The sequence below is a fragment of the Protopterus annectens genome, chromosome 5.part1 (genome assembly GCF_019279795.1).
Source record: "Protopterus annectens isolate FY-2018-M chromosome 5.part1, PAN1.0, whole genome shotgun sequence".
NCBI classification, from domain to species: Eukaryota; Metazoa; Chordata; order Ceratodontiformes; family Protopteridae; genus Protopterus; species Protopterus annectens.
In genome coordinates this window covers 308,059,242-308,086,460 of record NC_056736.1, presented here as the reverse complement: position 1 = coordinate 308,086,460, position 27,219 = coordinate 308,059,242, and the positions used below count along the sequence as shown (strand labels likewise).

At 43.4% G+C, this 27,219-nt stretch overlaps 1 protein-coding gene across 2 annotated transcripts in view; it reads right to left on the bottom strand.

The window, feature by feature from the left end:
- Nucleotides 1-27,219, bottom strand: part of UGGT2 (UDP-glucose glycoprotein glucosyltransferase 2) — a 4,352,373-nt gene that overhangs the window by 1,689,301 nt on the left and 2,635,853 nt on the right. For both annotated transcript variants that reach the window (XM_044072987.1, XM_044072988.1), the window contains exon 26: nucleotides 4,317-4,419. In XM_044072987.1, coding sequence (XP_043928922.1) covers nucleotides 4,317-4,419 — 103 coding nt within the window. The remainder of the gene's footprint in view (nucleotides 1-4,316; nucleotides 4,420-27,219) is intronic.

Sequence of the window (27,219 nt, the reverse complement as noted above, 5' to 3'; positions counted from 1 at the left end):
CTTCGGTATTGGCTCCACGGTGTCCGGATCCTTCCACGCCCTGGTGGTAATGAGGTCCACCAGGGGATCGGCTGGAGGGGACACCCAAGAGGTAGACGGGCCTGCCTCGAATGCCTCCAGAAACACGGACTCATCAGAGGAAGACTTGGGGGCAGACCACCCACCTCTGATTCTCAGCATCTCCATGATGTCTCCAAAGGAGACATCCTCAGGGGGCGATCTTGGGGAGCCTTCCCCTTCCTCCAAGTCCATGTCCTCGGTTAAGGACTCAGGGGAGTCCACGTGCCTCCTTTTGCACTTATGCTTGCGGGGAGCTTCCTCGGGGGGACTGTCCGAGGAGGCCTCGCCAGCAACATCTTGTTCCAATGGAACCATCTGTGACATCGAAGCAGGCTGTCCCTTTGGCCGGGTGATGGAAGCCTGGCCCAGTAGAGAGGGAGTGCAGGGAGGAGTCGATGCAAGGACCGGGGGTCCGGATGCTCTCAACAGAGCCCTCTCCACAACATCGAAGGCCAAGGGAGAGCCACTCTTCAATGGATCTGAAAGTCGGCTCCCACTCGGATCCGATGAAGGGATCGGAGCCGGCGCTGAGACCGTCGGATCCGAGAGACCAGTGTGCTCCGACCTGGATGGAGCCAAAGGCACACTGAATCCCCCGGATCCGAATCTCGGGCCACGGCTCCGAGAGGTCGGATCCGACAGGCTCGAGGGCAGGGTCGGATCCGAAGTACCAAGTACTGTCGGTGCCGACCCACCCCCGGCTCCAAGGCTGCTCGGCTCCGAACCCGGGTAGCGGGTCGGAGAAGGAGCAATTGGGTGGAAAAAAGGTGTTGAGCTCCCCCCCTGAGGGGGGGGGGGAGGCAAGAGCACTCCCATCTGCAGCTGGGCCTGGATGAATCTTCGCATCATCCGGTCCAAGTCTGCATCGGATAAACTGAAGGTAGATCTCGAGGAGGCCACCGAGGCAGGCCTGGAATGCCGCCTCGATGACCTCGATGGAGATCGGGCCCCGGGGAGAAACAAGGGGATTGGAGCAGAGGAGGAGAAGACTTAGAAGCAGTGGAGGGAGAAGCCCGCTTAGCTGGCGGGGCCGAAACAGAGGTCTCGGCCCGCCGCTTGTGGTGCTTCTTCCTCCGTTTCTCCATCCTGGCCTCCCTGTCCTCCGACACTTTAGCAGGAGTTTGAGTCCCGGACGGAGGCAGGGGGGCAGGAGTGGCAGCGACCACAGGCTGTGGTGGAGACACGGGAGCAGCAGAGGTAGCGGAGGCCGAAGCTGAATCCGGGGTAAAAGTCCCGCCAGGACCAGCTTCGACCTCCGCTCTTTCAGTGCCCTGGGGTTGAACACTGCACAGATGGTACAGCCCAAGGTGAGGTGTTCAACCCCAAGGCACCGAACGCACCGGGGAGAGCTTATGGCCACACTCGGTACATTTGGAAAATATGGCTTTTGGGGCCTCAGCCATTCCTTTTTTTTTTTTTTTTTTTTATTAAAGAAAAAGAAAAGTGACTACACACATACACAGGCCCCAAAAGAAACACAACACACACTCACACACTAGCGACCAGTGAAGGGAGGGTAACTAATTAAGATAAAAAAAATAAGGAACCTAACACTTACACACTTTAAAAAGATTAATTTTAACTAAAAAAGAAATTTCTGACAAGAAGTACTTTGAAAAAGTAACTTTTTTTTCACTTATCTGACGAGCTCAACAAGGATCCAGCCATCCACAAGCGCGGCAAACTAGATGAGGTCATGGAGGGTTAGCAGGGGATTATGGGTGAAGGGAGGAGCTAGGAGCTCAGATCCATTAGCTTGAAACAAGTTGCCGGCTCGGATCCGATATCGGATCCGTAACCCACAGGTTGCTGACAAATGAACATCCTACTTCAGATCTTATGTTACAGCTTAAATGTGAGGATATAATAAAGATATTTCAAAAGCAAGTGCAGGAAAATGTGGGACATAGAAAAACACAGACAAGGCCAGGAAAGAATACTGGTTGGCTAACAAAGAGGCTAAAACAAGAGTTGCATTAGCAAATAACAAGGTGCCAGAGGCACTTTACCAACTTCTGGGAAGTGACTCAGTAGATGGTACAAAGAAACTATCAGGATGCAAGGCAAAGACAGAAAGGTAATAAAACAGTCAGAAATCCTTCACAAGGGATGCCAGCAACAACTTGGTCACCAGTCCACAGGACATCAAAGGCAGATGGAAGGAGTACTTCCAGCAGCTTCTGCAGAAGCTGCAATGCCTCAGACACAGCTCACGGCGAGAGATGACGAGGAACCTACCCTAAAATAAGTAAGAACAGCACTAAGGAAAATGAAGTCAGGGAAAACAGCAGGCTCAGATGAGGTCATAGCAGATATGATCAAGATGTGTGAGATGGGGGAAAAATGGCTCCTGAGGGTACTTACAGCAGTATGGAGAGAAAGGGGTGTCCCAGTTGACTGGACAATAAGTATACTAGTTCCATTGTTCAAGAACAAAGGGAACATTCACAACTGTTGTAGGTGTAGAGGTTTTAAACTCCTATAACACTGCATATTCTGAAGGGGGTCACTGATAAATAAATACACCGAGTAGTAGAATGTAAGATGGGAAATGAGCAGTTCAGATTCAGATTAGGATGCAGCACAAGCAATCTGATGTTTGCAGTGAAACAGATACTTGAGAAATAGCTAAAAATTAGGAAAGAGTCCAACTGAGTAAAACTTGGAGACAGCATATAACAATGTCTCAATAAAGATGATTTGTGCAGTCCTGCAGTGGTCTGAAGTCCCAGAAACGTTGGTAGAATTAATGCAAGTTATGTACAAGGACCCAGTGACTTAAATATGAACAGTGTTCAGTCTTATACAAGGGTTCTCAGTGGGACTGTGTGTGCATCAAGGTTTAGCTCTGACCCCGGTGCTGTTCACATTGGTGATGGACTACATTAGCAAACAGGCTGGAAGAGACACGTCAACAAAGTGGCTGTATGCAGACAATGTGGCATTACAGGCAGACTCTGAGCAAGGGCTTCAGCAAAGGGTAGGGGAATGGAATGCAAAACTGAAGGCACATGGGATGAGACTAAATACAGATAAGGCAGCTGTACAGTACCTGCAGCAAATGGGGTGAGCAGAAGAAGCTGAAAATTGAGATAGAGGAGAAAACAGTGATCAGGTTAACAACTTCAGTATTTGAGAGGGGTGGTTGAGGAGAAGGGAAGTCTGAATGAGGGGGTCAAAGCTAGAGGGGATCCAGCCAACTTGCACAGAGTGTCAGGGGTAGTGTATGACAGTGTATGACAGAAGAATGCCAAAGAAGCTGAAAAGTAAGCTGTACAAAACAGTGATGCGACCAGTACTACTGTGTAGTACATCAACCTGGGCAGTAAAGCCAAAGCAGTTGACGAAGCTAGAGGTGACAGAGATGAAGTGCATGAGATGGGTGGTAGGATGCACACAGTGGGACAAATGAAGAAGTAAGGACATATGTGCAGAAGCCAAAGTAACTCCAACTACAGAAAAGATCAAAGAAAACAGATTACAGTGGTTTAGAGATGTACAGGAAAGCAGCAGACAAACCTGTAAAGAAGATTTGGGACAGAGAGGAAGAAAGCAAGAGGAAATGAGGGTATTCAACAAAGAGGTGGATGGAATGTGTGAGTGAAGATCTGTGACAGTCAGGCAGGAGGATCAAAAAAGGTAGGAGAGTAGTACTGAATAGTGAGAGATGGTGACAAGTGACACAACACCCTGAACCCATGTAAAAAATAGGAAAAAGGGGATCGATGATGATGTTTCAAAAACAAAACTGTCACTACAATGAGGCAACAAACCCTACTCCAAAACTGCAAAGACTTCAGAGTTTAGTAATTAAATTAGAGGATGCAGGTGTACAGTTCCCTGCAGAAGAGGGCATTCTGATTTTATTCCCCATTTTTTTCAACAGTAGCTTCAATCATATTTTTATGATCAAAAATACACGTGTACAGACAGGATTTAATCAACTGTCCAAGAATCAAGAGAAAACTGCAGTACCAAGAGAAAACATGCACAGACATGAAATCATATGCTTCCATAGTATGATGAAAAGGAAGGAATGAACTTCAAAACCTGGGAGCAAACAGGGAGAAAATTTAGCCACAAAGCTGTTGTGCCATCCAAGTACTACCTACTGACCAGAAGCTCTACATATCTTACCTGATAAGATAGCCACAAAGAAGGCCAAATATTGCAATAATTATTTGTCACTGGGAATTGCTTTTCAAAATATTATATAACAGCGTATAAGAAATACAACGGAAAGAAATCATTCTTACCATAAGAAAAGGTGCCATCTTCTGAGCCCCTCTTGTTATCGGATCAACAACAGCTGTCACTTCATAGTAAGGCTCATCCATCAGAGGTGGCAGCTTTACTACACTAAAATTTGTAAGGATGAAACATCAAGAAATAAAAATTCACAAAAAATGAGCATTATATCTTACAGCTATTATTTTTTCCAAATGTATACATTTATATCGAAATAAACATTCTGCAAATTAAACTGTGAAACACCTACCTCTTCTGGCATCGTGTACTTTCATACTTTTCATCTAGTAATGGGACAGGGAGGCCAGCTCTGCTGGAGTAGAGGAATAAAGTCCTGTCTATGATCCAAGTGACTCCACATCAAACAGCAGCTTGGATACCTACTGAGCTGGCAGGGGAAGGGAGAAATTATGTGTCTTAGCCATTGGGGGGAGAGCAGGACAGCTTTGAGGGGTCACATCAACTCTAGAAGTAAATGACATTTTCTTGCTAGCATGCCCATTGCACATCAATCCCTAGGAGCCACATGGGTTGGGTTAGGGACTCAGCAGAAAAGCAAAGCTCTGTGGAATGCCTTGATGACAAAAGCCTCAAAATTAAGTACCATCCAATGAAAGTGAATGGGCTAGTAGTAGCTTTTACCCTACAGGGAATGAATGGTTTAGCAGGTTGCATGGGGATGCTAGATGGCAATCACCAGCACCCAAAATAAAGCAAAAAATCTAGTAATGGGAAATGGAAGGGAAGGATATACATTAACTGGTAATAATGATAACAAGTAGCAATAGAACAACAATTAACGTATTGTGAATGCAAAATAAATAAAAGGGTAATAAAGTTACCAGTTAAGTTTTATCACACCTACAGAGGAAAGTACGATTGTGTAAGTAAACTTACAATAACAATAGATACTTGAATGATCACTGCTACAGGAGCCTTAGTTACATGAGATATATCCTGCCAAGGATATAACGGCCGTCAAACTTCCACAGCTTCATGGCACCTTCCAGACACCCACACCAAAAACAAGGGAGACAGAAACAGAGAGAGAGAGTAGCTACAGAAGCAGTGATCATTCGAACATCTATTATTATGGTAAGTTTACTTACACAACTGTACTATGTTCATCATATTGATCACTGCTGCAGTAGCCTTAGCTATATACATAGATTATTGTAGCTTGTTTCAGCTACATATTGTACTTATTTTACTGCCTGCACTTTAACAAAGTCGTTTTTGTGTTTAAATTACCTGTTTAACTGTTGTAGACTACACACTCAAGTGTGATAGCCATTTCTGTGCATTTAAAGTGTTTTTTTTGATAGTATCTGCTTTATTTTCTGAAAAAAACAAAAAATATATACTTGTTTTACCACCGTTCTAAGCTAGTATAGTCGAGTATTCAGGTTAGTGCTGAATCCAGGGCTGTGTTACAAGTTTCTGTGTTTGCCCATACCTTACCTTACTTGGATAGAAGGAAGTTTCTCTGTTCACTGTGAGAGAGGGAGCTTTGAGCAGCCTATCTGTCCTTGGAGGAGTGCTTTCAGCCCAGAAACTAGTAGTTTATTGGCCATTTTGGCCTAATTTCTATCTCTTTCATTTCCCTGCTATAAAACCCGCATTTGCAAGGTTTTTGTGCTAGTATAAAGCTCAGCAAGCTCCTGCCTGGTGCCCTGCAGAGCTCCACAGCAGCAGAGAGACAAAAGAGAGACTTTGGAGTGATTAAATATCATTTTCCTGCATTTTCTTGCTGCCTTTAGCTAATTCTGCCCAAAATGCCAATTTTCTAGAGTTTCTGTGATTTAAAAAGCTTGTTTCAGCTACATATTGTACTTATTTTACTGCTTGCACTTTAACAAAGTCATTTTTGTGTTTAAATTACCTGTTTAACTGTTGTAAGCTACACACGCAAGTGTGATAGCCATTTCTGTACATTTAAAGTGTTTTTTTTTATTGTATCTGCTTTATTTTCTGAAAAAACAAAAGAAAAAATACTTGTTTTTCCACCTTTCTAAGCTAGTATAGGCTAGTTTTCAGGTTAGTGCTGAATTCAGGGCTGTGTTACAAGTTTCTGTTTTTGCCCATACCTTACTTGGACAGAAGGAAGTTTCTCTGTTCACTGTGAGAGAGGGAGCTTTGAGCAGCCTATCTGTCCCTGGAGGAGTGCTTTCAGCCCAGAAATTAGTAGTTTATTGGCCATTTTGGGCTAGTTTCTATCTCTTTCATTTCCCTGCTACAAAATCCGCATTTGCACGGTTTTGCGTGCTGGGTAGCTAGGGTATAACTTTTCCCGGCTCCACAAAGTCTACTCCTCAATTTTTCCCTTGGAACTAGACAAACTTTCAACTTAAGCACTCAAACCATTCAGTTCTCATACCGGCACTTGCTCAAAACTCATAGCAAGCACTAATAAACCTTAGCACTAGACCCCCCCCCAATACTGTAGAGAAGGACAAGGCTCTCTATTCGACCTTACCAGCCAATCAGTAAAACAGTTCAATGTACCTATCCAGGCATGTCCAAAGGGCAGTTTCAGGTGTACTCTCTGGTCCAACTGGTGAATCTGGGAATTTTGAAGCCAATGTTACAATTGCCTCATGTACATAGACAATCCTCTCCTCCTTCCACCAAACACTAACACGTGAGAGATGCAATTATACAGCCAAACTGGAGGCTAAGCTCTCTCAACCCGAGACTGGACCAGGCAGTAAACAGGAGAAGGGAATTACTTGCATCACACAAACCAGTCTCACATAGACCTATGAAACCAGCACCAGAAAAGAACACACATAAATACACAAAAACATACTCGAAGGCTCTAAATAAAACTCTGCAGAAGCAACAGAGACCTCCAAAGCAGACATCCAAGCAACCTGCACCCCCCAACACAAACCATGAAACACATACTTCACAAAACCAGTGTGCCACACAATCACAGCCCTTAAGGCAAAATAACATACCCAACACACTAGTAATAGGTGACTCTATAGTCAGGCACACTGACGTCCCACTCACTAGGCTGTACAAGGAGAAGGTTACTATTAGCTGCCTGTCAGGTGCCAGGATCCGCCACATAACACAAGCACTCAGGTCACTCCAGAACAAGTACAAATATGACTCTGTCATTGTCCATGTTGGTGTGAATGACGTGAGCCATACCTCCCTGGACTACATGAAAAGAGACATGGAGGAGCTCTCTGATCACGGAGCCCAGGCCAGTATGACCCTGACCCTGAGTAGCATCCTGCCCTCACCAAGAATGATACCATGGTATAGAGAAAAAATTATCAATTTCAACAATTAGCTAAGCTTCTGGTGTCATTCAAAGGGGATCCAGTGTCTGTCAGCCTGGGATGACATGCTCAATAAGCCACGCTGCTTCTCTAGAGACAGCTTGCACCTGTCACCCTTAGACTTTCGAAAACTGGTCAAGGCTCTTGCCACCCCCATAGTGCCTTTTTTAGGCAAGCCTCAAAACACAAACCCACTGCCGTAAATAGCACAAGTAACAAAAAACTAAGGGTAATGCTACTCAATGCCAGAAGTCTAAATCACAAAATGCACGCACTCGAGGCACTCCTAAGTATGGAGAAAATCGATATTATGTGCAGTAACAGAAACCTGGTTTAAGGCTCCAGAGAGCTCCCCAGCACTACCAGGCTACAACTCATACCATACATTTCAGCCACAAAACCCAGACCGAAATACAAAAGGCGGGGGAGTATCCATATTCATCAAGGATACCCACACCTCCAGGTTAGTGGCACAACACAATGCTTCAGTGATCATCCACATGCAACTAACAATGGGCAAAACTGCTATTCATATTACAGCTTGCTACAGATTACTCACCCTGTCCCAGGACCCCCACTCCGCATTCCTGGAAACACTGGGAAACATAAAGGTCCTACCAAACACCCTGATATTGGGTGATTTCAATTTCCCAAACATTGACTGGGAGAACTACTCAAGTACAAACTCCCTTGTCCAACATTTCCTAGAATTTATAAACTCAAACACCCTGGATCAACTGGTCAACACCCCCACCAGAGGTGACAATATATTGGACCTGGTCATCACTAACATGTGCGACCGGTGTTCCACACTGGAGCTCAACCCCTCGCTGGTTAGATCTGACCATAAACTAATCACTCTGGATATCCACATTCTGCCACCACCCCCGGTCAAAGAAACCACCATGATAAACATTTCAAAAGCAAACTTCACGTTACTTAAGACCGAGGTGGGAAGTTTCAAAGCCCCCATGCTAAAGGATAATGTTGTCCAAGCTGCAAAATCCTTTACTAATGCACTCTACGGGCACCTACAAGAATGCATGGATCGTGCTATCCCAAACAAAACCAAGACTCACTCCTCCAAGAAAAGGAAACCACTCTGGTGGACCCCTGCCATAAACAAGCTATACAATAGAAGGAGGAAACTAGTACAGAAAAGAGTAAAATCCCAAGAAGGGAAGACATCCCTGATCAGTATCAGCAAGAAACTACATTCCCTCATAAAATCATCCAAGGCTAGCTTTGAAAGAAAAATTGCCACGGACTCCAAAGATAACCACAAGGCATTCTTTAGCTATGTCAAGAATCTAAGTGGCAATTCTTAGATCTGCTTGGAGTTAGTGCAGAATGGCACAAAATACACTGAACCGACCGATACAGCCAACATCCTGGCAAAAAGGTTCAGTACAAACTTCACCCCCCCTCACCCCCAAAAGGGTCCATAACTATACCAGTAGAATGTAGTGCCCCTATAATCACAGACACTTAGGTTAAAACAGCCCTCTCCAAAGCCAAAAACACAGCATCAATGGGACTAGACAGTGTCCCAGGCTGCGTCCTACATGAGCTCAAAGATGAACTAACCCCTCATCTAAACACACTGTTTAAACTCAGCCTCTCCACAGGCTACGTGCCCACAGAGTGGCGCATAGCAACGGTTATTCCACTCCACAAAGGTGGAGCCACAACGGACCCTGGGAACCATCACCCTATAAGCCTGACTAGCTTGGTTTGCAAAGCTATGGAGCACATCATCATGGATCTCATTAACAGAGACAATGGAAACCTCCAAACACTGGACCCTACCCAGTTCAGCTTTGTTAAGGGCAGATCATGCCTCCTAAACCTGGTGGACTTCTTTGAGACAGTTACCAAAGCTATAGATGAGGAAAAGATGGTCCACACAGCCTACCTAGACCTTGCAAAGGCCTTCGACACCATTCCCCACTCAGGTATTATAGACAAGCTCACAAGCCTGAACATAAACCCCTACATCACGAGAAGGGTTGCCAGCTGGCTCATGAACAAAACCCACATGGTAAGAGTTACGGGAGCTAGATCTGATTCTAAACCGGTTACAAGTGGCATTCCCCAGGGCTCAGTCCTAGGACCCCTCCTGTTCGGCATATAATTCTCAGAGGTAGAGGCAAGCACAGGAGGACTATGGCTTATCAAGTTCGCAGACGACTGCAAACTAGGGGCTATAATTGACTCTCCGGCTGATACAGACATCCTCCAAATGGGTCTCACTGAGACAGATACCTGGTGTCAAAACCATGGCCTCAAGCTAAATGCCAAAAAGTGTATAGTCATCCCCTTTAGAAAAAACAAAGTACCCACAAACTACCACATAGGAGGTAGCCCCCTAAATACGGAAGACGTAATAAGGGATCTGGGGACCCAAGTAGATAGTAACCTCTCCTTTGATAATCACATTGCCAAAGTGGTTAGAAAATCCTTAAATGTGGCCCACCTAATCACAAAAGGGTTTGCATCCAGATCAAAAGAGGTCATTGGGCCCCTCTATGCATCACTCATCAGACCCATCATACAGTACAATGCCCCATTTGGGATGCACCTTACAAGACACCTGCAACAACTGAAAAGACCACAGAAGTACCTCACCAAGAGGATCACTGGCCTCAAGAGATGCCCTATGCAGCTCGACTGAAGAAACTCCAGCTGTACTCGGTTGCATACCGCCTACTCAGAGGTGATCTCTGCCTGACATACAAGGCCATGTCCAACCCAGAATTGATGGACATGCTCCACCTAAAGAAATCCATATCCCCTCGAGCCACACGCTCCAGGGATCTAAACCTCACCACAACAATAAATAAGACATGCTGGAGGGATAGGTTCCTGTCCCAGAGACTTCCCATGCTCTGGAACAAAATTACAATCTACATTGGGCGGAGCTCCCTGCTAACCCTCTTCAAGAGAAACCTTGATGAGTGGATGGGAAACAAAGTTTACCCCAGGGATTACTTCAATGGCTCTGCTGGACAGAGGCACAGGGAACTAGTCTAAGGGGGCGACGAAAGCCAACACATTCTGGCTAGGCTTATAAATGCCTTCGAGCAGATAGCCTAGTACCTACCTATGAACTACATACATTTGGGAGATTGAAGGAGAAGAGTCCTGGACCCCCTGGAGAATGGTCCTTACAAAGCTCGATCAAGATCTAGAAAAGGAATCAAGCTTAGTGTTTTGTAAAAGTAGGTACAAAGGACCAAGCTGAAGTTTCAAGAATCCAACCTTTTCCAAAAAGCCACAGATGAAGCCAAGGCTTAAGAATAGTAGGCCTTGACCCTGCCTGGAATACTTCTGATAAATCTTTTTATTAAACTGTCTTTGTGAAGAAATAATATGAACCACTGATGAGAAAAGCCTGTTGTCAGAATTGGAATAACCATGTGGTCAACTGTAGAGCTTGTAGACCCAGTAGAGGGAATCTAGATGGGTGACTTAGTAGATCCAAGCTGGGATCAAACACCATAGGATGGTGAATTAAATGAGGCAAAAGGAAGGGGAAGGGGAAGGGGAACCAAACCTACTGAGACCAAAAGGGGGTGATGAGGATCACTCAGGTCTTGCACCGTCTGGCTTTCAGAATAAATTATGTCAAGACAGGAATTGGGAGAGAGGTATAAAGGAGACAGAGGGCCAACTGTGAACTAGAGCAGCCCTCTGTGACTGTCCCTGTAGTGGGTTAGTGCAAAGTAACTGCTACACTTATTGCTCAGGTATGAGGTGAAGAAATCTCAGGAAGGTTGGCCCCAGTGGCTGAAAATCACAGTTGCCACTGCCTGGTGGCGGGATCACTTACGAGGCAGTAGAATTAATCTGCTCAATTTCTCCACTAGCATATCTGACATCCCCAGGATGTGCACTGCTCTCAGAAAATGATGGAATGACATTGTTCACTGCCACACTCTCATGGCCTCCTGGCAAAGTTGATATAATTGTGTTTTTCCTTGTTTGTTGATGTATCAGACCACTGCCATGTTGTCTGCCTGAACACAAATTACACCCTTAGGAAGAGATCTTGAAAAGCCTGCAATGCTAGGAGGACCACTCTCATCTCCAAGATCCAAGACACCGATGTGAACTTTGGCCTCGAGGGAACTGTCTTCCCCATGAAATACCCCCAACCCCACACAGAAGGGAAGCATCTGTGGTTACTGTGGCCCAGGGAAATGGTGGGCAAAAAGGTCCTCCTTCCTTTAGTGATGGTGAGGTTGTCCACCATTTGATATGAGATGAATTTTGGCATGGAAGTGGTGTAGGCTCTGACTGAAAGAGTCCACTGTAATACTCTCATGTGGTATCTCGCCAGAGAAACTAATGTGATGGTAGGGATCATCAATCCTAACAGATGAATAAACCTTGCTTAAGGAAGAGAATGCCGAATTAGTTGAGATACCACTATTCATAAGGACAGCACTCTGGTGTCTGAAAGCTTGGCAAATTGAAGATGTGCTAATATAACATCTTATAAACTATTTATTGTGTGGAAGATGGTTGGCTTTTGAGTGACTTACTGTGATCCTCAGTAGGTCTATAAGGTGGAGTAGTAGTTCATGTTGTTGTACCAGCAGATCCCTGGAAGTAGCAGTCAGAAGCCAATCGTCTAGGTAAGGGAAGACCAGGATCCCTTACAGTTGGAGATGAGCTGCTACCACTGCCATAATCTTCATGAACACCCATAAGGGTACAGCTCTGAACTGAAAATGATTTGCTTCCGGCTGGAAATGAAGAAATCTTCTGGATCTCCTCTGTATCTTTATGTGACATTAGGCATCATTGAGTTCTACAGAGGACATCCAATCATCCTTCTTCAACAGAGTTAATCTGGCCTGTACCATGACCTTTGTCTGGCTCACAAATTTATTGCAATGGCTGAGATTCAAAACTGGCCTGTGTTCCCCTTTCTTTTTCCAGACTAAAAAGAAGCTGGAATAGATTCTGGATACTAACTGGTCTGGAGGGATCTGCTGGATGACTCTTTTTTTCTAGCAACTTTAAAACCTCTCTTGCTGGAGATTTCAATGGATTGAGTGGAACATCAGAATCCTCTAACTTCTTTTTGGAGAGTACAAAAAGGTAATCGTATTAACCTCTGGTAATTGTCCTTAGCACCCATACATCCAATCTAATGTTTTGCCAGACTTGTAGGTGTAAGGTTAAGTGCCGTCCCCCCAACTGCTTCCAGAGTTTGGCAGCTGGGTAACCCTTCATGAGCACTGCTACAGTTTCCTGGTGAGAAGACTGTGAAAACCTTGATTATGCAGTCCAGCTCTGCCACTTGGGTGACAACTATTTGAGTTACCTTCCCCCTCTGCCTCAGGGAATCTGTCTCCAGGAGTGTCTTGATGATAATCATGCAATTTTCTAAACCACATCTTCTTACCACCCCTTTGGTTCCAAGAACAGGTCCTATAATAGGCAGGGTGGACAGGTGGATTCCCACGGTAGACAGGGTCTTAGATCCTGCTCACTACTAGTAAGAGTTTCTTTCAAATAGGGTGGATCCATCGAATGAGGCATTAATAAAGAATGTAATAAAACTTTCTGCAAAAATCACAAAGAAGCATCCAGGCATGTAGATGCATGGTTAGGCCGATGCCTGCTGCTCTAGCTATACCATCTGATGCATTTGAATGCAGGCACATAGCCACATTAGAATTAGATTGTAGGGTAGACTGTTGGGTGTCCACTGTTTTTTTGAACATCTGCTGGTATGTTACCCGAGAGGGACTTGGAAAGATTCTCGGTCAGGTCACTCTGAAACAGAGCCATTTGTGAGAGGTAATTCAGCACTGTAAGCGTGAAAGTTACTGAAGCATAACTCCATTTCACCAATCTGTTTGGTGCCCTTGATTCAATGCTAAGGGGATGAACAGAAGAACTCTCCTCAAACAGCTCCTTTTCCATGCTGCTGCTTTTACTACCAAGTCATCTACTGGTGGTCCTTTATTCCAATGTTTCTTGCCTTTTGGGGCCTCTGCAATTCTAAAAGGCTTTTTAGGGATGGGTTCCACTATGTCAAGGTCCTTTCATGCCCACTGTGCAACAAAGGTCTATGAGAGCATCTGCGGGCGGTAGCTCAGGATGCCTTGAGGAGCACAGATTTATCCAGGGAAGTGGTTTTGGTGGACCTCCCCATTGTTTCATCAATTCTAAAATGCCATCAAATGTGCCGTTTTCAAGAGGGGATCTAGGGGACCCTTCACCTTCATCCAAATCTGCATCTTCAATCACAAACTCTGGAGAAGAGTGTAAGTGCTTTCATTTGCACATCTGTTTTCTAGGACAATGTCTTTGGGAAACCTTTGGAAACAGATCTAACAAAGACTGGGAACTCGAATGCTGAGAATCCTCCAAGCCTATAGGTACTGACTGTCCACATCGATCAGAATGAGAGGAATAAGTCACAGGATCCACTGGCAGTTGGGACGGATCCAAACTCGAGGGTTGCACCAGACCCCTTGGCCCTACCAAGACACATTCAAAGCCTCGAAAGCCAATGCTGCAATTGGAGTTGAGGAAACGGTTCTCCTCTTCAAAGCCTCAGTAACTTTACCCTGGTCTAAATGACACTGGGTCCAAGAAGGACCTTTGACCCGAGCTATCACATGCAGAGCCCTTGAAAGAAGAGACAGCTCTGAAAACTTTGGAGTTACCTCCACCACAAGGACCCTAGTAGTGACACTTCAGCTCTGAGATGCATCTTGATCCCAGCAAATCGGAGTTGAAAGAGCAAGGGATGTTGTCAACGACGAAGCTCCTCGAACTGTCATATTTGAGGTGAGGTCAGTACCAGACTGAAAAGGGGAGGGGTAAGTGGGCCTGTACCCAGAGCTCCCTGAGGGGATGGAGCCAGGAGGGCTTCCTGTTGGATTTGTGTCCTTAAGAATTTCCTCAACATATGGTTGATGTTCATTTCAGTAAGGCTTCAGGTGGACCACGTCAACCTTGATGATGATGCCACTGATGGAGGTCTGGAGTATCGTCTCTCCTTATGATAGGTGAATCCAGCAGAGGACTCAATTGCTCCTGTGAGAACCTAGCTTAAGGAGAGGTGATCGGATCCAAATAATTGGTGGATCTGACTTCCTTGGAATTTTATTTATTTACTTATGTTATTTTACATCTGTTGACTGGGTAAGTCTGACTGAGCTAATAGCCCTTTTTCAGTGGAGGCCCGGGAAGAAAAGCTCCACAGAGTTACAATTCAACTCAGCATAATCAATAACTCAAAAACATCTCAAATAATATAAACAATTATATTGGATAAAACAAAAATCATACAGGTTTGACAATAAAGTGATAATACAAATTCAATAGCAATAAGAGTAAGTAGAGACAAGATAAGGTGCTGGACCTGAATGAAAGAACTGTCAAATCCAAAAACCTTTTTCTTGATTTCTCAAATCTTTCCTCCTTAGACTTCTTTTCCCTTTCCTTTTCCTTCCTTTTCTCTACTTACTACTTGGTGAAGATAAAACTTAACCTAGGTTCAGAAGACATGGCTTGGGAGGAGGAAGAAGACCCTGACTGAGTAAAAAAAAAAAATAAATAAATATAAAATAAGACCCTGACTGAGTGGGAAGCAAGCTTTTCAAAACAAGCTCCTCTTTCATGCTTCCAATGGCACTGGCCCCAAACAAAGCACATATATCACAATTAGTCTCTGGGTGGGCAAAACCTAAACAATATACACACAGAGAATGTGGGTCTTGAGGTGGAATTTGTAATCCACAAGCCAAGCACTTGTTCAAATCCATGTGGTTTCTCTGACATTAAAAAACTACACTAATGACTATGACTGTTACCAAATGTTATACATTATAACTGTTTTGAAAAATAGTCACACAGAAGACAAGTCTTAACAGTTAACCTTAACGTAACCACGCTCCTATATTAGTATACAAAAAATAAATAAATAAATAAAAAGCAATCTATAGAGAAAAAAACTAAATCAGTAGAAAAAGCACTTCCATAGAACAAAATACGCTAATAATCTAAAAGGGGATACGGAGGAGCCAAAAATAGTTATTTTTTACAGAAAAAAAAAATACTTTCACTTATTGTGAAAAGCAGAGCTCTCGGGCACATAACTAGAAGGTTCAGGTGGAAAACAAGATCTGAGAAACCTTAGTGTAGAGGAGGCAGTGATGATGCGAGGTATTGCCAGCTATGTCAGGAGAAGTAGAGCAGTGGATGTGTAACGCATACCAGCATAGCTAGCTGGAGTTTTGTAAAGAATTATATATCATTTTTATATCAAACTGATTTGTACAGGTGCTTGTGTTGAAAATGTATTTGTAAAGCTGCTTGTGTTAAAAATGTACCATCAGTGGGTCCTGCTGGACAGAAAATAAATACACCTGTATGTCACACTGTATTGTAACTATTTAAATGAATATATTGTAACATAGAATACTGGAAGAGAAGAGGTTAATCTCAGTCCAGCTAATTTTGAAAAATAGTTTGAAATTAAATTATCTGGTTTATGGCATAAAGACTTTATATGACTGTTCTGATTGCAGCCAGAGACAAAATGTCTGTGAAATCCAGGACTAGAAATCCTACTGTATTGTCCTTAGGGGTGAACTAATTGCTACCCTGGAAGGGTGGACGTTTTTGAAATGGTTTTATAGCTTCCAGATGCTATAACACATCTTAGCAAAGCTCTGTGTGTGTGTATTACAACACATATGTGCTAGATTCTGGTTCAGTTTCTAGTAAAGGGGGTAGTGTGGGAACCAGAGTCAGTGGACCAGATGTACGTGATGTCATTCTGTAATCCAGTACTGACATGATGTTTTAATACTATATGAGACAGAAGTCTCAGGGCAGTCTATTTGTCAAGCACTCACCCACATCATCTTACCTTGCTCTAGTAACTGAACTAGGGAACAGTAATTCTTTATATCAGTCAGGAAAATCTAGTGAGATTAGATAAGTATTGGTTTTCTGGATCTGTGTGAATCGTTCCATCAGTATTATTTTTAATATTTCCTGTGTGTGTGTGTGTGTGTGTGTGTGTGTGTGTGAAAATCAAATCTCAAAAAGAGTGTGTGTCAGCTACTTGGAGCAGGGACAGAAAGCACTGGTTTCACAGAGAGGGTGGTGGAGGACTTGGGTTGGAACATTCAGCTGAAGACTCAACTCTACAGCTGTGGTCAGTGCTCTTTTTGTACTCTTAAGGGAAACAGTGCTTGATGCAGACAGCAGCATCTGGAAATACTGTATTTATCTATCTTTGTTCCAAATGAATGTCCCTCACTGGTGTCAGTGATGAGGACTGAGCCTCCTTGATTAATGGCCCAGAGGAGGGGCATCACAGAGGCAATTATGGGTAGGGGAAGAGTCAGAGACTTGGATACAGTTTTAGAAGAAGGTGCCAATGTCAGATCTGGCAATCCAAATGCTGAATCAGACAAAAATAGGCCATATCGGATCCATGGTTGCCTGAGCCAGAAGGGAGTTACCACAGTGATCTTTTGGCATTGTTTCTGAATCTTCAGAAGTACCCTGGATATTAGTGGAAAGGGTGGACAAGCATACAGGAACATTCCTGTCCAAGGAAAAGAAAAGGAATCTGTTTTACAGGCCTTTTTGTCCTGGAGCAGAATCTTGCCAGCGGATTGCTCATCGAGAAATCAAAGGGGTCCACTTGAGGAGCTCCATACAAGATGGATCAAATCATGGAAAAAAAACCCTGATCTAGTTTCTATTTGTAAGAGTCTGCCCTTGCCCTGCTCAGCTTATCTGCCACACAACTTTGGTCAAAAGGAATGTATAATGCCTGTGAAGCTATAGCCCAAGCTAACACGGCTAGTCTGCACAAGGAGTATGACCTGGTTTCCTCTTGCTTCTTGATGTAACACATGACTCTGGCATTGTCTATAACAACTTGAAGAAGTTTCAGGGACTGAAGCCGATTCAGAGAGTTAAGTGCCTTGATTAGGGAAGGATTTATTTTATAGTTACATGCTTTTATCTCTCCTTCGTGTTCCACACACCTTGCATTTTTCTCTCTCCAGAAACTGCTATCCAAGCAAGGTCTGAGGCATCTCTGGTAACTGACTGCTTTGGAACAGGGAGGGGGAAGGGAAGACCTGAATTCAGGGATATCTGCTGTCTCCACCAAATGATTTTTCTTCTGACAAACCCCATCACTGGGATCTGAAAAATCAAAGGGTGTTGGTGCTAGCACCAAAGAGACTACTGTATGTTTCTCATGTGGAGTCTTGCCGGGGTATCAGCAAATATATAAATGCCATGAGACTCAAAATTCAGAAGTATTCCCTCAAAGTGCCTGAAGTCAGAGTAGAAAACCCTAGATATAGATCTTATTTATTTATTTATTTATTTATATTTGTTGACCGGGAGTGTCCGACTGGACGTAGGTCCATTTTCAGCGGAGGCCCAGGGAGAAAAGCTCCACAGTTAAAATAAACAACCAGTAGTTACATTGGATTACATAGCAATTAACAATTTACATAGCAATTACTTACAACATATTTACAGATGAAGAACATAGGACATCAGTAGACAACTATAATCTTTATCTGTGAAGTACATAACAGACATTAACAAATGTTACAAGAAGTTCCTGCTGTATAATAAGTACTGGCTTATGAGCATCTGAGCTTGCTATAATCAAAGTAGTTAGTGAAGTGGAAAGAAAGGTAGTGGTTGGATGGGGAGGGTGATATTAGAGTGGGAGTTGCAGGGGCATAGCCAGCATGTTTTTAGGTGCGCTTTTAGTAAAGTTTTAAAGTGGGTGCATGATGGTATAGAGGTAATTGTGGGTGGGAGTTCCATAATTTGGCTATGGTGCAAGAGAATAGTGCTTCACCAGCAGAGTTATTGGCTTTAGTGATATGCAAGTGATTTTTGTTGCTGGATCTTAGTGGTCTGGTGGTGCAATAGGGTTGGAGTAGATTCTGGAGGGATGGGACATTTAGTGGATGATTTACTAGTTTGTGGGCGAGTGAGAGTTGATACCATTGAAGGAGGTGAGGGAGTTCAAGCCAGCCCAGTTCAGCAAGTGAGAGACAGTGGTGACTACGGTAGGATGCCCCTGTGGCGAATTTGGCAATTTTGTTGTAGCAGGTCTCTAGCTTGTTTAGATCGCATTGCCTTAGGTTGGTACATATTGGACAGGCATAAAGTAGGGTGGAGATAAGGTGGGAATTTGCTATTGAAATCTTTGCTGCTTTGGTGAGAAGTTGCTTATTTCTGTATAGTGCTCCTAGTTTTTGTGGACTTTTTTTTATGGTCAAGGATATGTGAATGTCAAATTTTAGTTTGTCTATTTCCACTCCTAGCAATTTGGTGTGTTCAGTTGGGTATATAGTGGTGTTGTCTTTTGCTGTGATGTTAAAGTGAGAGTTGTTTTGAGTATGTTTGGTGGGTTGGAAGATGAGTAGTTTAGTTTTGTTTGGGTTGAGTATTAATTGGGCATCGGATAACCAAGTTTCAACAGAGGAAAAGGCTTCCTGTGTGACTTTTTGCAGTATGGGTAGGGACTGGTCTGAGCAGATGTCGGTTGAGTCATCTGCATATTGTATGAGTGTGCCATGTTTGGTGGCAGAGGCTAGATTATTGGTGAAAACAGAGAAGAGTAGGGGTCCAAGGATGGATCCTTGGGGAACCCCTATGGAGACAGGTAGTTGGGGAGATATGTCATTCTGCCATACAACGGATTGTTGGCGGTCAGACAGGTAACTCTGAAACCAGTTGGTGACTGATTGTGAGAAGGATAGGTTATTGAGGACAGAGATAAGTTGTTTGTGTGGGACCATGTCAAATGCTTTAGATAGGTCTAGGAAAGTAGCAGAGGAGAGACAGACATTGTTTTTATGCTGAAGGATAGTGTTAGTAAAGGAGAGTAAGGCAGTGGTGGTGCTATGGTTTGGTTGGAAACCATGCTGAGTATTGGAAAGGAGGTTGTTAGTAAGGAGGTAGTCTGAGACCTGAGAGTGTATGCATCTCTCTAGTATTTTGGAGAGTGGAGAGAGAGAATAGCTATGGGGCGGTACTGGTTAGTTCTGTGGAGGGTCCGCCTTTGTGGAGGGGAATTATATGTGATACTTTCCACAGTGTGGGAACATAACTTTCTGACAGAGATCGGTTAATCAAGATGTATACTGGGTAGGCCAGAGCATCAGCTGCGATTTGTAGGTATTCACTTGGGAGGTTGTCTGCTGCTAATCTGGTGGGCTTAAGTTTAGTTAAGAGTTTTTATGTTGGAGGTAGGTACAGGAGAAAAAGAGAAGGCAGTGGGGAGATTACTAGTTGAAGGTGTGGGTTGGAGGGGAGGGGGGTTGTGTTGTTTAGCTAGTGATAGTATGGTTTGTGTGACGTGTGTGTTGAATGAGGCAGCAATATTTTCTGAGGAGGGAGAGATGTTAGGAGGAGGGGTACTGAATTTACCTGGGGGGAGGATGGAGTTTATGGAGGACCAGAATTGTTTGGGGCTGTGTTGAGAGGAGTCTAGGGCAGACTGGTAGTATTGGAATTTGTGCTGTTTTATCAGCTTTTTGACTCTGTTACGTAGTTCTAGGAATTTCTGTCTAGTTGAGGGCGTTTTGGTTTTGCGCCAGTGCTCTCAGGCTTTATCCCTGTTTTTCATTTCTGACTTAGTGGTTTTCTGTAGCCATGGGGAGGGTTGTGCTTTGATTCTGGAAAGTCTTATGGGGGCATGGTAATTAAGGATGCTCAGGAAGGTAGTATTAAAAAATTCAACTGCATCATCAAGACTGAGGTACTTTAGAGGATGCCAGTTACATTCTTTGAGGGATGAGATGAATGGAGTGGGTTAAAGTTTAGTTTTTTACGTATTTGACGGTAGATGACAGGTTTAGCTTGGTATAGGTATTTTTTGAGTAGGAATGTTGGGGAGAGATCACTGAGGCTATCTGATAAGCAGCCTGTTATATATGACTGGGGGTTCTTACTGACTAGTATCCAGTCCAGGGTAGTGTGGTAGTTTTTCAGGAAGAAGAAAAACTGTTTGAACTGTGATGTCTATTTGACATCCCTGAAATGCAATCATGTGAGGAGGAGTCAAGAAAGATTTCTGAATTTTCTCTAAGAATCCCAGCTTGTGTAAGAAATCTCTTATTCAAGAGAGAGATTCCTGATACTTTAAAAAAGGTTCTGCAAAGATAAGCAGGTCATCTAAATATAGAAAAATGTGGACACCGTCAATCATTACCAACTACCAACACTTTGTCCCCATTTTCTACATGAAGTAGTTGTGTCATGTCAACTGTCGTCATCTCGCTTGATTCAATGCCACTATCCTACCTTCTTCGACAGTCATGTTTTCTGACTGTTGCAGGTCATTCTCACACCATACATCCATCTCTTTGCTGGATGGACTCGCTACCTCTTATTTATTTATTTATGTCCAGTTTGATGACAGAGGAAGTCCACTGGGCCCAGGAAGCCCGTTTTCAGTGGAGGTCTGGGGAGAAAAGCTCCAACAATAAAATACAGTAGGATACAAAATACAAGTAAAAATTAAGAGAAAAATATACAGCAGATGTGAGTACAAATACAAATGTATGCACAAATCAAAACAAATACAAACATATACAAGTCAAAGAAGAGTATTTACAAAATTCTTTTGAGAAAGGCAGTTGTAATTATCAAATTCTAGTCATTAGTTTGTCTGAGGCCTTCTTATAATGACTCAATGTAACAATCAAGATATTGAGATAAGAAGGGTTGCAGATTGGAAGAAGGAAGATTTTTGTTTGTGAGTATTGTTAGTATTTTGAAGAGATAGTTATTATAAGAAGATGGAAATAAAGCTTAGATATAGAAGGGTAAGAAGGGAGAGGTGAGCTATGTTGGAAGGATGCAGTTACATTTCAGATTAGAGGAGAGAGAGGAATGGAGCTGGGTTTTAAAGTTTTCCACATTCAGCATTGTTCTTAGGGTAGGAGGGAGAGAATTCCATTTTTTGGCTAAGGAGTAGGAGAGGAGTAGTTGTCCTGGTAGACGGTTAGGTTTATAGACAGTAATTAAGTTTTGGTGAGCAGACCTAAGATTTCTGTTTGGGATGTAAGGGAGAAGGATGTTTGTAAGGGCAGGGCATTTGGTTGGGTTGAAGAGTAGTCTATGAGCTGTTATGTATTGGAGGTAGTCCAGATAATTTGGAAGTTCAAGCCAATTTAGAATGTGAAGAGCAAGGCAGTGATGGTAGGAGTTTTTGATGTTGGTGGTGAATTCGGAAATTTTGTTATAACAGTTTTCTAATTTGGAAGTGATGGATGCTGATAGACTGGTTAGAAGGGGTGTGCCATACATTAGGGAGGGAAGAAGGTAGGTAGAGGGGAAAGTATGTCTGGTATGGGTGAGAGGAAGCGATTGTTCCTGTACAGCATGCCACATTTTTGGTGTTTTTTATGTTTTGAAGAATATGGTTGTCAAATTTCAGGTGCTCATCTATAATAACGCCTAGCAATTTAGCATAGGGAATGACTTCAACAGCAGAGTTGTTTTGGCTTATCACTTTAAAAGAAGCTTTGTCAACAGGGAAGGATTTTGATGATAGGAAAATTAATATTTTGGATTTGTTTGCATTGAGGGAGAGGTGGTTTTGGTGCATCCAGGCCTCGGTGGTCGGGAAAGCAGCTTGGGTCTTCATTAGGTGTTTGGGGAGATTAGTGGCAGAGCAGATTATAGTGGAGTCGCCTGCATACTGGATAACTTTGGCAGTGGGTATAGCAGACTGAAATGTGTTGATAAATATATTGAACAACATGGGACCAAGAATGGATCCCTGTGATACACCGGTGGGGGGATGCAAAGAAAGGGAGAGCTACTTTTTTCCATTTTACCGCCTGAGATCTGTCAGTGAAGTAGCTTGCGAACAAGGAAATAGAATTTTGGGACAGATTTAGGTTTGAAATATGACTCAGTAGATGGGTATGGGAAACGGTATCAAATGGCTTGGAGAGATCCAGAAGCACAGTTGAAACAATTTCCCCAGAATCACGGGCACGGTTGACTGTGTCTAGGAAAGACAGCAGAACTGTTGTAGTGCTGTGGCCAGGGCGGAAACCATGTTGTGTTTGAGTAAGGAGATGGTTTTGAGTTAGGAAAGGCATGAGTTGGAGATGGACACATTTTTCTAGGATTTTGGAGATGGGGAGAGTATTGTTATGGGGTGGAAATTAGAGATGGTGGTATTTTTCCCGCCTTTGTGAAGGGGTAGTTTGGGGACATAAGATTCCTGTATAGATCTGTTGATTAAGATACTGATAGGGAATGCAATCCCATCAGCAACAGATTTGAGAAAAAGTGAAGGCATATTGTCTGGGGCGTTAGAGCAGGTTTTAGTTTGGAGAGAAGTCTTTTTATACAGTTGGTGGATATGGGTTTGTGGATGAAAATGGGGGGTGGTTAGAGTTGGTGGGTGTGGAGGTGGTACCCATAGAGTGGGGACTGCTGCTGGGAAAGGTTTTGGTGAGTTCAGATATGGTATCAATAAAGAAGGAGTTGAATAGTGAGGCTAATTCTTGGTCAGACTTATGGGGGTTAGGGCAGGGATTGTTTTTGGAGCCTGGGTTGAGAAGTGTGTTTATAGAGTTCCAGAATTGTTTAGGGTTTTTTGCATGTGTCAACTGAAATTTGATATAGTAAGATTTTTTTGTCCTTAATGTGTTTTTTTTACAAGGTTATGAAGCTGTGTATATTCAAGTAGGGTTTTAGGGAGTTTATTTTTCTGGTACAGTTTCCAGGATTTGTCCCATTGGTGCATTAACTGCTTAGTGTCTTTGGTTAGCCAAAGAACAGACTTGGTTTTTATTCTTTTTGTTCTTATTGGTGTAAAATTGTTTACAGTGTTTAGAAAAGTGGAATTAAAATGGTCAACTGCATTGTCGAGAGGAAGTGTTTTTAGGATGTTCCAATTCATTTGTTTGAGGGAGTTTGAGAATGTGTCAGGGTTGAAATTACTAAGGTTACAAGTGTGTATATAGTGGTGTTGTGCAGAGTGGAGGTGGTTGAGTGAAGGGCAAAGGTAAGGAGGTGGTCACTAATGGTGTCGGGAATGGTGCCAGAATTTATAATTTTATTTGGGTGGGAGACTAGGATCCAGTCAGGGGTAGTACCTAGAGATTTAGTTTTATTGGGTCTAGTTATAGTGTGAATTACTTTGGGTGAAGTTAAAGAGGTTTATGGATTGGGTAGGTGTAGGGCTGTTGATGTTATCCCAGTTTATGTTAATGTCACCAAGTATATATGTTTCGTTATTTATTTTGGTTGAGGCCCATAAGAGAATTTCTTCAAGGATTGGGATGTTGTTCCCTGCTGGGAATTATAGCATGATGATACAGAGACTTTTATGATTATTCATTTTTAGTAAGCAAGCTACTAGTTCAGCATTAGCAAACTGAGGGATGGGGTTTGGGTAAGGAATTATGGGGAGTAAGTCAGAGTAGATTAAGGCGACGCCTCCACCTTTTTTATATGTTTGATCACTCCTAAGGGCTTAGAAGCCTGGGGGTAGAAAGTCAGAGTCAGAGATATGAGTTTTGAGCCATGTTTCAGAGATGGCTATGATGACTGGTTGATCATGGTTTAACCAGGCTTGAAATAAAGATATTTCATTATAGAGAGTTTGGGCATTGAGAGTAAACAGTTGAAGAGTTTTGTGAGTGGGAGGGTGGCTGGATAGAGGGGGATTTTTGTCTACAGGTGAGTTGGGTCCGGGATTTGGGTGAATGTCGCCTGCTAGGAGGAGGATGTTAAGGGGAGATAGTACAGTACGTTTAGGTTTAATTTTGTAAAGTAGGGGGAAGTGTACTAGCAGTTTGGTGATATGAGGTTTAGTTGTGGTTGGCATAATTCTTAGGTGGAAGAGGTGAAGGAATTTAGGTTGTATCACAGAGGGGGAGATGGAGTGGAAACATTTTGTTGGGAGATGGAGTGGAAACATTTTGTTGGGGGATGGTGATGTGCAACATGGTGTTGGGTGTAGGCGGAAGGAGAGAAAGAGAGGGGAAGATGGGTTGTAGTACAGGAGGTTGAATGGTAAGGGGTATTAATAGTATTAAAAAGATTAGGGGGGTAGAAAGGGTTTGGAAGAGTGGGGGGGGGGGGCAGGGGACTGGCCAGGTGTAGAAGTAGAATTAAAAGTTAGTGGATTGAGGTGATTTAGGTTTAGTTTTATGGGAATGACAGGGTGGTTGCTAGGAGTATGGGAGTGAGTGATGTGTAAACTGAATTTGGGTGTCGTGGGGAGTAGTAAGGCAATAGGTACAAATGGATTGGATAGAGAAGATTGAGGAGTGGGACATCACTAAAATAAATGTAGGAGTAGTGGAGATGCGTGGGAATTGGGGACAGAGTAGTGGAGTACAGTGAGCCCGAAGGGCGAATGGAGCGGGTTGATCCAGGTTGCAAGGTACAGACTTCCCAAAACCTATCAGTGGAAACAATCACATGGGTTAGCAAGTATGTAACTATTTGTGCTTCCTGAATAGTTGTTGGCAGGATGAGGGAGATAACGTCAGTTCAGAGCTGTTAAAGTAACTAGTTCAGGCCAAACATCTGAGTGTAGGTCTAGGGGAGCACATGATAAAGGAGTAAAGACAGTATGACCTAGGACACCTGTGCTTGCCACTAGAGTGAGAGGGAGCAATAGCAGTGATAACAATACTTGTTAAACTACTTTTGACACATACAGGTATTGTTTTGAGAGACCTCAGCAGAGAGGCAAAGAGGACGCCTGCTAGTTGAGGGTTGTTGTTTCCATGTCGCTAAGAGAGCTAAGCAGTGGGAAAAGCCTCTTTTAGGTAGGCTTGGTGGGAAGCACTCTGTGATGGGGCTCATGGTGGGATGAGAGAAAGTGTCTGTCCCAAATCTTTTTTACCAGATTGACTTCTGATTTTCTGTACATGTGCCTGAACCACTGTAATCTGTTCTCTCTGACCTTCTCTGCAACTGGCTCTACTTTGGCCTCTACTCTGATGTCCTCATTTCTTCTTCTGTCCCACAGTGTGTATCTTACTACTTGTCGCAGGGACTTAATCTACATCAACTGGTCTGCCTTTACTGCCCAGGTTTCTGCACCATAATGTTGTGTTGGTTGCACCAGTGTTTTATACAGCTTACTTTTCAGCTTCTTTGGCATTCTTCTGTGATACATTATCCCTGACGCTCAGTGCCAGTTGGCTGCAGCCCCTCTGATTCCCTACTCCTCAACCACCTCTCTCAGATACCCAAGGTTGCTTTACTACTTTCTTTCCATTTCAATTCTCAACTTCTTCTGATTTCCCCATTTGCTTACATTACAACTGTCTTGTCTGTATTCAGTTCCATCTCGTGCCTTCAGTGTTGCACTCCATTCCCCTATTCTTTGCTGAAGTTGTTGCTCAGAGCCTGCCTGTAATGCCATATTGTTTGCATACAGCAACTTTGTTGATCTGTCCTCTCCAAACTTATTGCTAATGTAGTCCATCACCAGTATGAACAGGAATGAACTCAGCTGAACCCCGATATACATCCACTCCCACTGGGAACCCTTCCTTGAGAACAAACACCATTCAACCTAAGTCCTTGTACATAGCCTGCACTAATTCTATCAATGTTTCTGGGACTTTGAACTATTGTAGGGCTGCCCAAACCAGCTTTCCTGGGACCTTGTCATATGCTTTCTCCAAGTCTAGGAATGCCCAGTTGGACCCTTTCTTCACCCCTCGCTTCTTCACAACTACCTGCCTCACTGCAAATATCGGTCCATTCTGCTGCATCCTGATCTGAATCCAAACTGCTTATCTCCCATCTTACTTTTGACTACTCTGCATACTTATTTATCAATCACCATCTCCAGAAATTTCATACAGTGTACCAGGAGTTTGATAATTGTATTGCCCACAGTATGGATGTTTCTTTTATTCTTTTACACTAGTGCTAGTCTGCTTACTCGTCAGTCACTTGAGATACACCTTTCTCTCCATACTGCTTTCCTCCCCTATCTCACCCAACATCTTCATCCTATCTACTATGACCTCATCTGCGCCTACTGCCTTTCCTAACTTAATTTTTGTTAGTCCTGTTCTTACTTCTTGTAGGATGGGCTCCTTCTCTTCTTTCATCATAGGCTGTGTCTGGGCAGTACAGCTTCTATGGGGTTTTCTTCATTCAGAAGCTGGTGAAAGTACTTCTTCTATCTGCCTTTGATTTCCTGTGGGCGAATGAGTAGGTTGTTGCTGGCATCTCTTATGAAGCTGCGTGACTATTTTCTTTATCTTTCTCTGCTTTTGTTCTTCAATCTATTAGAGTTTCTTTGTGCCATCTTTCAAGTCACTTTCCAGAAGCTTGCAGACTGCCTCTAATGCATTGTTCTTCTCTCAGCTTCTTTGTTAGCCAACCAGTATTCCTTCTTAGCCTTGTCCCTCTTTTTCTATCTCCTACTCTTTCCTGCACTCTTTCTTTTGATGACTTCCTGGACTTCTGCATTTCACCAGCAGCTTTCATTATGCACCTTATTTCCACACCTAGCTCCGCCACATACCTGTGCTATAGTCTCCAAAAGTACAGTTGTGTACACTTACCATAAATGTAGATGTTCGAGTGT